We start from the raw sequence: 11,942 nt of genomic DNA, 5'->3' as shown, positions 1-11,942 counted from the left end.
TGTGCCGGTCCCGCTGCCTGCTGCCAGGCTGCTGCCGCTGCTTTCATCCAGCTCTGTGGCTGTGTTCGGGATTCCTCCCAAAGCTGCTGTGCGGCTCTGAAGCAAAAAAAGTGGCCCGAGGCTGGTAACAGAATGGGCACAAGCCCTGGCTGAGCACCAGGCGCTCAGCAGAGGCTCTGCAGCGGCGGGGGGCTGAGGTGGAAGGGAAAAGCAACTTCTGAAGTGTTGGAGGTGCTGGACCCCCCTGAGTCGGGGGTCCCAGGTGAGAACCTCACCCACCCGCCTGCACACAGGGCGTCCCACCTGCTCCATCCCTGCCAGCGGTCTTGGGGGAGGAAAGGAAGAACAAAACCAGTTCCTGGTGCTTTCTCTCAGCAATGCAGCGTGCTGGGAAGTCTCAAAATGGATTGCACTGGACTTGTTATCTCTGGGGACTGCCTGAACCGAAACATTGGAGCCTAAGACTGTGTAAATCCTTACTTTTGTGTTTGCTGCATGGCCACGATCCTTCCCATCACTTGTGAGTTGATCAAGATCTCCTAACTGCACTGGACGGGTGACACTCCACAAACCACAGTCCAATGGGGAAAACCTCCAGAACTTAAGTTCCCCGTGTCCCTTCACACCCATTGATCCCCGTCCCCTCCTTCCCCAGTCACTCCGACCCGCCGCTGATGCTACATTGCTTTTTGTTTAATGCATGAGGTATAAATCCTTTCTCCTTGAGCGGTATTCACAACTCGAGAAGCCAGAGCTCTGAGAATTATACTATATGGCTCACTCTGGCACAGTACGTTTCTGCATTTAGAAAAGCTGGACATCGTAAAACACCAGAAAGAAGAGATATTATAAAGGCAGAGCCTCACACAAAACCAAAATCACTGGAATACATTTTTCTAGTTTGGAAACGACACATGGATGCCACCACAAAACACGCTGTGTAACTGCTTCCAAAGACGACACGCACAGAACTAACCAAGACGGGTCTAGAAGGGGCTACAGATGTATGGCATTTATTTGTCTCCCCAAACAGAAGGGGGGAAAATGCCACTTTATTCATGCCCCTGGTCCTTCTGGAGTATTTCCACATTTTTGAGTTGTACAAATTTATGCAAGAAAAATATCAGCTTCCTGAATTTGAAGATTCTCCCAGGGTTTCATCGACTGATACGGATTAAGACCAAAATATCACATCAAAGCCAAGATGCCCCACAGTTGCTGCAGAAGCATGATCTCCATGCCGCAACTCAAACTTCTAGAGGCTTTGTATTCAGGACAGGATTTGGGCTTTACAAGTCAGCAACCCTCGACAGCAGGAAGCCTGGTGTGATGGCTGTTAAACTCACCTCTCTGTCAAGTCCAGCAGCCACGGTGACAATGTCTCCTGTCTCGCTGTTAATGGTGAACATATTTTGCGATGGGCTCTGTGGGGTCTGAGTCACGATTCGGTATCTCACCATCCCGTTCGCTGTGGTACTATCATCCGCATCATTTGCCGTCACTGTCATCACGTAGGTACCTTGGAACAAGAGAAGAGAAAATATTAGGACATTGCAGAGCAGATTGCAGTCCTGTTGGCTCCAGGTCACGCATTTTACTCAGAAATGCTACCGGGTAGACATCCCATTTCAATCCAGCCAGCTAGGCAAGGCAAGGATTATGAAAATAGCAACACCGCTGAGGCTAGATGATCTGTAAGGATACTGATTACACATAACTGGTACATAGCGAGAAGTTGTATGAGGATATCTATGATTAACTTCTAATTCTTTCAGTGATTGCAAGTTTTAGGGCAGTATTTTTTGTCTTGCAATTTCACATAGATTCTCGCAGGAGATTTTTTTCTATCCAATCACTGCATTCACATGCATTCAGAAATAGAGTTTAATAGTGGAAAGCCCATTAGACTTCTCAGCAGCTTCAGAAGGATCCCATCAACGTGCCCATGCCCAGTGCAGGAAGCAACTGCCTGCTGCTTCCAGTTCTTGGAGAAATGTCCACCTTTCTGGCCCCTTCTGGAGAAATAAAAAAAAACAAACCATTTTTGCAGAGCAAATGGAACAGCTGCTGCCCAGCAGGACAGAAAATCAATTATTTGGTATGTGTGGCCAGCGATGTATTGAATCATTGGTTTGTTTCTTGCTAATCACCAGTGTCTTCATTTGCCTTGCAAAAAACAATCCCTACTTTCTAGATACTGTTGGGAGTGCGCTGATGCACTGACAGGCTCATTATCACTGGAGTTTGGCAGCAGGGTGTTTTGCTAAAGTGGGAAATTATCATTATGAGGGTAAAAGATGTTACTTGATTGGATGGACTCCTGCAGCTGCATGGTCCTGTGACCCCCCCAGAGCTCACAGGGCCCAGCTTTGTGCTTGTTATATTGGTAGGAGAGAGTGTCTGAAAGGGCAGACACACACTGCTTACTAAAAGCAATCTGCAACAGTGGATGAATCTAATGAGATGAGATCTGAAAGGAGGAGTGGGAGGCAAAGAGAGGCAGTGAAACCAGACATAACCTCACTTAGTGACCATCAAAACCCAACAACAGCAATGGAAAGATGGAAGGTACCGCCTGAACACTGCTCATTTGGGAACTCTGAACAGGATGAACCAACTTATCAGCCTGCTGTGCTGGAGGGGATGCAAAATGGTCCCAACAAGAACCTGGGCTGATTCAAGATGGAGCCACATGTTGTTCTACAAAAAGAGTTTTTTCTGCCCCCTTAGTTATATGGGAGCCACTGGCACACTTGAGGAGGTGTGGCTACATCAGCACTGCGTCGTGGCTCATCTGACAAACCCAGACCCCCAGCTTGGTCACAAAGCTTCCAAGCTTCCAGTTCAGAGACAGCAGAGAGCCGGAGAGCTTGCATCTGTTTGCAAGAGAGTTTAAAAAACATACCCCATGCTCAACGGGCAGACCTACCAATGGCTGCAGCATGCCCAAATTTTGTACCCCAGCCAAGCATCTTTAAGCCACTCGGCACATAGGCGATGCTCCCAGTATCTCCCCCAACTTTGGGATTTCCCAGCATTAGCAACACGTGGCATATAAGTTTGTATTTTTGCACTGTGGAAAGTGCTTTGCTGATCTTCCATCTGGCTCCATGAGGCTCTTTTTGTTCTCTGTGGTGATGCATATCCCTGAGAGTTTTCTTAGTTCAATAGGAATTATAGATTAAAAAATAAATGAATGTGTAAAGCAAATTCAAATGATGAATACGCTCCTATCTTTCTGCAATAATCCTGCTTCACATTTGTGAAATGAAAACAAACTGTTCAACAACTTTAACATTTTTCTGATCAATAAACTTCAAGAGAGAGAAGGAACACTGAATTGAAACAAGCTGTGCAAGCGATGAATTTCCTCCTTTCTCTTCAAGCATTCTTTTTTTACTCTTTTGCAAAACGAGTTATCATGAGACAACCAACACAAATAAAGAAGTCAGCCCTCAGATAAGTACAGAGGAAATGTACAGGAGAAAGTTAAATAGGAAATGCGCTGAATGAGATGTTTGATTTGGAACTTATGTTATCTTAATGCATTCTATACTGAAAATATCTCTGAAGAGAATGTCAAAACCTGGGGCTAATTAAAACAGGAGTGGAAGAGGAAAACAATCTATTTTAGGACATGTGCAGTCTTAGGACATATTCCAAAAACCAGGTGGTATTTTGTGATTCACTTCTAGTGCAAGAAAATAACTCAGAGAGGGAAGTTATTGGGGCTCCTAAGTTCAGTGGAGAACACCCTGCGGTTCTGGTCCCTCCTCATCCGGGATCTCTCGGACTGCACTGTGGGTTCCAAAATACACCAGGACATGTGGGAGATGGTGGGTTCCCAGCTTGGCAGTGGAACCCAACAGGCTGCTGCTGTGGTGGCCACGGGGTGCGCTGACAGCAGCTACATTGTGGATGGAGCGTATAAGTAGGTCTCCTTCATTTTTCCCGTGACCTTTTTGCTTTTTTTCTGTGGTGTAGCATTGGACTGAGCACATTTGCTCTAGAAAAAGAGACTCTTTCAACAGCGTTTGACCTACATCCCCATAAAGGGAGATGGGACTGGACAAATGTCTCTGAAGTCATGAACTGAGCACCAGGGAGCTGTATTTCAAGAGGCAATCTGCTCCCTATCTCATATCTTTAATTTTGATTATGAAATCCTACCACAGAGAAAATAAAGAGAGGAACTTGGCATTAATTACTAACTGGTAACTTAATAAAGCATCCTCTGCAAAGGGCCCTGAGTGGCTGCGGCACTCTGCAGCATGATGGAGCTGCAGCAGCCGCTTCCTTCCCCGCCTCTCCCCAGGGCTGCTCATCTGACCACAGTCTGCTGTAAAACGGCTGCAAATTACTTCTTCCTCTCTGCAGTCTGGATGGTGGCTGATGTGTCCGTTCCCATCCCTGTGCACACACATTTCCCACCTGGCAACACTGACCCAAGGATAAGAGCATGACAGCATCTCCTGTTACCCATCCTGAGGGTATCACTCCCAGGGGACCTGCTGTGTAACCTACAGTCACCATCTACGTTTTGCTCAGGTTTCTGTACATTTAGTCTGTCTTGAAGCAAGATGTATCCTCTAGATACCTATGTGCTGCAGTAAATGACATAAACATATCTAATATCAACAGAGCGACGTGGGTATATACCGCTACAATGCCTAACATCTGGGTGCTGTATAAAGTCTTCTGCTATGCTAAGACGGTTGATGATATTTATGTGCTATAAAAGTAAATAATGTCATGTTTCTATGTCCTATGCATGGGGATGCATCTTCATACACTTTATATTGAAATAAAGGAAATACACCCCCATACCCAGCTGAGGACTGAGGCTGGTGTTGTCAGGGTTTAAGGGATAAAGTACAGACTGCCCAGCCTGGCCTGCGGGATGTCTGCATGCATTCTGCGGAAATCAAAATATTAACCACACCATCTTTAAATCCCTGTATCCTGCCCAAGCAGAGACTGGCAGCCGTCATTACAAACCAGAAACACCGGGAAAACTCCCCCAGGTCACACTGAAGACCCCACACTGCACACCCCAAGTTTGGGGTGAGACCCTGCCACAAGAGGGGTGTACGAACAGGGCAGGAGGGACCTTGTGCTTTCAGTGTGAGAGGGAAGCATTAGCTTTATCTTTCTGCTCTGAAGGGTTTGCCCTCAAGCCTGCTGACAACACTAAATGAATGCACCAAATGCCGAAACTGGAGAATTTGCCCCGGTCTGCGCAGCGTTATCACATAACGAATATCCCGTCCAGAGGGTGTTTGATATAACTGCATTAAACTACACACCTGCCCGACTGACTCAGGTAGATAACCTGTTGAAAGGAAAACATTTCTCATCAAATCAGGCACACAGTACGTTACAGAAAACACCTAACCCAGTACATCATGTCAATATTAAATCACATTTGTTGCGTGTTGAACAGCTCTTCTGAGAAGCAGATTGAATTATCATGCACAGCTAGTGATGACAAGATTACTGTGCATTAGCTTTCATTAAGTGATGTGCCAAGTTCATGTATCACCTGAGCAGAAATTAATGTACAGCATGACAAACGAGATCTATCAATAAAAGGCAGAACCCCAACAATCTGCAACTTCACAATGCATTCCCTTTGACTGCCCACAGACCGCAATCTCCTAGATGACATTTTGTCAGATGAGATGTTTTTATTTCGATCTAACAATGGACAAGACACATGAGAGAGATGCTCGAAATTTTCCCTTATGGAAAATATTCCCATTAGACTAACTAAACTTTCTACAGGATAGTCAAAATAACACCATACAGAATCTGGGGGGATGAAAGCAGAGTGAGATAGTTTTTACCTGCGTATTCAGTTTTGCTTATCAATTTCAAAATTAATTGTGTCTGCTCGTAAAAGGCTGCAAAAAGATTTTGTTAGGTTCACTGTATCTCATTTGATCTGTACATGTTAAGTAAAAAAAGAAGAAAAACAAGAAAGATAGCTGCCCTGGGTGTGTATAAGCAGATAAGCACACAGCTGAAAACAGATGTCCCCCCCAATTCACTCTGGAATCTGGGAATCAGCTCCATTCTTTTGAGCTCAGATGGTGCCAAAGCATGCCAAGCACCGCTAACACACATCACGTTGTCTGCAATCTCTGCTCTCCCATCTATGCAACTTCATTTCTCTGCAAAAACTGAGCTTTCATGGTTTTAAGACAAAAAACAATATCTTAGCACAGTTGTGCTCCCGAAGCCTTTGTTACAATTGCTTTATAATTACCATTTTTCTGAGCTGGTTTGATATCCATTAGTTAGATTTAATGCATGTTAAAGGAAAGAGCTAATGGGCACTTATCAGGAATCCAAATAAAGAAAAGATAAAAAACCCTCTCACTTTGCCCTTTATACCACGTATCAGTATAAAAATACACAATTCTCTCTGTCTGCTCATGTGATATTAACAGAAAAAGCTAAAACTTCATCCAGGTTTTAGAGATAATGCTGATTCTCTATCCAGCTTTATCTTACAGTTTATGTTTTTTAATGGCTGGTAAATGGTTGCAGAGTCATTAAAGGTTGGTTAACCTTCTCAGTCTAATTTTGACCTACAAGATACTTAATTTAATCATTCCCCCATAGAAAAGGATTGAATCATTATGTGCAGACATGTGGTGATGGCCATATTACATTAGATCTTCATTAACCCAAGTTAATAAAGGCTTTGTACTAATGGGAACCTCTCCTTCCTCCTAATTTTTTTCCCCCCCAAATTGGAAAGCTCACTTAGTGAATACTCTGCATCCGATGCTAGACAGAGAGAGAACTAACAGACAGGAGAGTAACTATTGATGGGAAGGTTAAATACTGAAAAGCAGTGTAAAATTCACAACATTTCCTGAAATTATAATTTTCCATTCAGCAGAGCTTCCTGATATTAGTTTTCTTCTCCACCGAGGACAGGAATCTCATGCTCCTCACGACAGGAACACTTCACCCTTTGAGTGATTTCATTCATTGCAGCAAGGTCTCAGGAACTGCAAGCACGTGAGAAAAGCAAAGACATCAAAACCAAGTTACAATGAGAAGTACGATGGGATGCTGAACAAGTCCTTAGAGTACAGCTATACATGGAATCACTGTACACAGGTTCCCTATGTAAAATGGGATCTTGCTTACCAACAAACACGCTGAAGTGTGCTCCTGCTACTTCTCTGTTTAATTGATTAATAAAAGTTGCAAGATTCTTCCCCTCCAAATACGGAGAGGGGAGGTGAGGGGCGGGATGCAGGTTGCGATGCCAGGAGGTGACCTCAGGTTGGTTTTATCTGCTCTGCCCGGGGTACCAGCAGCCTGCACGGCACAGAGCTCCTCATGCCAGCGAGTACGAACCTGAGGACGGTATTTGGAGAGCTGCTGTAGTGTTAGAGACTCAAACAGCTCAGCGAACAAACCTGTATCCTCAAGTTAAAAAAACAAAATGCATTCAACAGGCAATTTGGAGCGCTCTCACACACCCTAAGGTTCCCAGTGAAAAATGGGGAGTCAACTCGCCAAAGGTGGTGAGCGGAGTTATACAGCAAACGGGAACGTGTGCAAGACACCACGATGACAGAAATGCCTTGAAACTCCACTGCAGATGTAATAAATTGCAAATATACTTAAATGAAACTGCATCCCATGTGGTCTAGATAGAAAACTAAATAGAAACTGCACTTCCCTTCTGAATGATATTCCTTCAGTCATAACTGAGAGCTCCTGTCATTCTTTTTCTCTATTATTTTTGCAATCATTGGCAAATGTTGACCTTTCAAGCAGCTAATCTAATTCGTAAAGGATGCTACTTCCTAATTAGCGGAGACATCAGATTCTCAGCCTCAAACTAGGCAAGAGTCAACCTAATGAGAATAAAGAGAGCAAGTGGGTCTGGAGAGATGACTAAGTCGAAGAGGCTGCTGTCACCGGAACCGAAATAATACCTTCGTATTGTTAAAAATTAAATAAATATCTCAGGAGAGAAAATTCAGCATACACATAGGCACGGCCAGATCTGAAGATAACGCCTGTACAGCAGCCTGCAGCCTACTGAGACCCTGCAGACTGCAGAGAAATAACAAAAGTAAAACTTCAAGATGGGCGAAAGCACATTGAGCCTCTGAGCAAACAGTCTGGACTGCATAAATCAGTGTTCCTCAGCTCGGCCGAGCTCCTGCGGATGAATCCTCTGAGTTCCCAGAGGCAAATTTAAAAAATGGAGAAAGCGTGACTTAGGACAAGATATCCTGAACACCATCACCAAGCTGCACCCAAAGGTATGGAAGGTTTCACGCTTAACTGAAGGCATACGCAACTCGTGAGATCCCGCAGACCTGGCTGCACCAAAGCTGAGACTTCACACGCCTTCCACAAGGCTTGAATCCAATCTTTGAATTTGGACAATACAGTATTTAATATAATAAATAACATACATTATATTACAATGTAATATAATAATATAATACCATTCTAGTATTTATACTAAAATACATGACGCTATATTATATGCAACTGCTGACAAAAGGAGACAGAGAGTGGACTACTGTAACTCCCTTCTAGAGTGGTCTCAGAATATGATTCCAACATTTTTTTTCTTTATATCAGCTTGGTCTTTTTTTCTGGAGGGAAAAACCATCAGTCTAGGAATTTGCATTTTTTCTCACCTACAGTCCTATAATTCACTTCCCTGCTCTTGGGACTGGATGTTTCTGAAAAGGAAATTAAGAGCAGAGATTTCATAACCACTCGCCTCGAAACAAAATGGAAAGCACTACCACATGTGTCTGCAGAAAAACAATTTCTTACCTTAAAACTGTGCTCGGCTGAGCAAAAAAAACTTAAAAAAGAATACTGAGAGAACAGCCAGGCTAGAGCAAGCCATTGTTAACAGCATATGAAGTGCAGAGGTAAGAGTAGCACCCACCCAAGCTGCAGAACCTGGCACAGCACTGATGCATGAATTTCGGTTTCTGATGAACCCAGGAATAATGCACCCAACCTACGGAGAGCTCTGGGACGAAAGGAACGACCGGGCCACGTCCCCGCCAGCATCCGCGGCAGCCCAGGGCCACGAACCTGTTCAGGTTTTCTGTTAAATTAGGACCTTCCTAAATAAAGAGTACTAAAATCCATCTAACTCCAGGCTGGTGAAAGAATACTGAAAATTTTGATTATAAACAGCACTATGGTGTTTTTGTAATGGTTCACAATGGAAAAAAGGGTTTCCATTCAGTGTCCTGGTCATTTTAAAAAATGAAGCATCTTCTCTTCAGATCTCAGGCGCTGCTGCTTTCATTTCCTCCCATGCTACCCTACAACATCCACCCTGATCATTCACTGCAAGAACAACCTGCAGGACACCAGGCATCTCTTCATGAATTGTACTGTTGGGATGGAGGAGAGGAACAAGCCAGAAGTGCAGGATCCAAATTCTCCACATGAAAATATATATATACATATATATACAAATGCAACTATATGCCTTAAAAGATTAATTTCACGAGCCTTAAATTGCAGTTTAATTTGAAAACTAATTCAGCCTCATAATTGGCTTTCTGTTCAAATCACCGAGGCTAAAGATTTAAATTCTTAATATTCAGATGACTTTCAAGTTTCTGGCCCCATCTGTGCATTAGTCCATGGTGTTAATCTCCGAGGGAATCTCTCCTGGCATAGAAATAAAATAAACAAACTGGGACACTAGTAGAATAATCAGCTTTTAAAATCCTTGGGTTTTTTATATACCGCTTATTTTTATGAGATTTCTTTAACTCAATTTGCCACATATAGATCTGGCTGCCAGCTATTTAATTTTTCACATGGCACGAGATCAACAATTATTGTATCAGAGGTCCATGAAATCTGGAGGAGATGGGGAAATGTTAAATTACAACATTTCTCATCTAAGAAATACTAATATTCCTTTATTTTGGAGGACTGTCCAGACTTAGCCCTCACAGGGAGGGTGGGAGGAGTAAACGATCCTGCCTACACAACGCCATGAGAAGAAGGAGCTGGATGAAACCCCAGTTTAAAAGAAACCACTTGGACTTCTGCTATTGACTCGAAAGGGACCAAGATGCACCCAGAGAGTTAGTGAAGCGGAAAGGATGAATGGGAACGGAAAAGGCCAGTCTGACAGGAACAAATTGTCTTGGAGAGACGTGTTAATTTTTGACAATCTTTCTGTTAAAACAAAATAGCTACAACCCAGAGCAAAGCACGCGAGTCGCTGCGGAGCATTTCGCGTTGACCTTTTCAGAACGGAACGCTTCAGTTAAGTAAGACATCCACATCCCACCGTAAGGTGCATTTTGTGGTGGTTATGTCAAAACTAAGCTGCTGCACTGACCAAAATAATCTTTCTCCATCACATTTTTTTTCTGTGATTAAATTCCCTTTTTCTTTTCTATTTAAGCATTTTCATTCTATCTTATCAAGCAATTTTTTTTTTTTTGGAAACTGCAGAATTTATTTTTAAACAGCACTCCCCCGGGGATGCTGCAGCCCAGCGGTACAAGTGCAGGAGCTGGGCTCACGGCAGGTGGTAACTGGTGCTGTACAGAGGGGAAAACCCCACCCCAAGCCCCAGCTCCTGTCTGCCATGCGGCGGCGGAGCTCGTGTGGGGCAGCTCAGAGACACGGGCTGTGAAAGGGCAGCAGAACCCTCCCAGGGCAGGCAGGGCTGGGCAGCAAAGCTGTGCAACCTGTCCTGCTTTATCAGTGCTTGAAAGGCAACTTCTGCAGCTCCGGCAGAACTCTGCTGATGAAGGCAGCCCGAAGGAGCAGGGGAATTTCAGCTCCAGCTTGCAGATGCGTTTTTAAAACTTGGCTGTGTTCTTCATACAGAGGCAGAGTTCAAAGAGGCAGAACATTATTTAACACGAGTAAAACATGGTCTTTTAAGATACACTTTCAAACAGGGGCACGTTAAATCAAAACAGCTTGTGGAGGGGGAGAGTAAGGACGAAAGACGGTCCCGTGGAAAAGGAGATCCTGCATCACTATCCCCATTTTTGGAGGGGCGCGCATTTACACATTCCAATTGTCCAGCTGTGTGACCTTAGGCTAGATAAGCTAGAAATGCACTGAAATGTTTTCCAGAGAGGATGAGAACAGGAAAAAGAAATGCAATTTGGGTGCAGAGCCAGCACACACTTAGGGATGTGAAGGGGCCAGGCTGTGAGCCCCTCCACCACGAACGAGCTCCTGATTTCAAGAACACTACGCAACGGCGTAAGACACCATTTCAATTAAGCTATTATAATCTTAGCCAGCAACAACAACCTATTATAGCTAATAATACTTGATGATTTCTTTTCTATTCCTGTCAAGGGTTGCTTCAAGGTGACTTGCACACGGCAGAGAGCACACCCCGCGGAAACCCGGGCAGCCTGGGAAGCTCCGGCACTTCAACCCCATCAGACGGTCTCTAATGAGTCTCTTCACATTGCTGGCAATTCTTCCAGCTCTTGGACAATCCCCTTTGAAGGGTATTTGTATTTTAAGCTCAAGCAAACTTGCTCCTTCCGTGGGAGGCTAAGTGCCCAGCAGTATCCCACTGTGCCGCAGGCTGGAGTTACACATCCCTCCCACCTTCCCCTTTTCTTGCTTCACTGTACTGTCTTTTGGCTTCTTCACTGCAGAGTCAGTAGTCACATCTTGGCCGGCCTCCATCCCTGCCATGGCCAGGCACAATCTGCAGCTGTCCTGCAGGGTCAGAGATGAGGCAGGGCACTCCCTCCCAGCTCACCGCATCCCAGCTGCTGGAAGGGGACCGCGCTGTGCTTGGTGGTGCCGCATCCTCTGGAGGCACAGCCCTGCCTGCCCTGCCCGCACCCCAGATGCCTTCTCTTTGTCCTGCAGCCCAGGGTGTGCTGTGACAGCACTGCAAAGCCCTTTCCTGTTCACTTGGAATGGGA

At 44.6% G+C, this 11,942-nt stretch overlaps 1 protein-coding gene across 1 annotated transcript in view; it reads right to left on the bottom strand.

The window, feature by feature from the left end:
• The window catches only part of LOC104461197 (cadherin-4-like), a gene marked incomplete at its 5' end in the record, with an annotated part of 86,319 nt that overhangs the window by 71,545 nt on the left and 2,832 nt on the right, over window positions 1-11,942 (bottom strand). The window contains 1 exon segment of the mRNA XM_010072682.1: window positions 1,347-1,519. Coding sequence (XP_010070984.1) covers window positions 1,347-1,519 — 173 coding nt within the window.

This window comes from Pterocles gutturalis, unplaced genomic scaffold, assembly GCF_000699245.1.
Source record: "Pterocles gutturalis isolate BGI_N339 unplaced genomic scaffold, ASM69924v1 scaffold23422, whole genome shotgun sequence".
Lineage (NCBI taxonomy): Eukaryota > Metazoa > Chordata > Aves > Pterocliformes > Pteroclidae > Pterocles > Pterocles gutturalis.
This window is presented reverse-complemented; position numbering and strand designations above follow the sequence as displayed.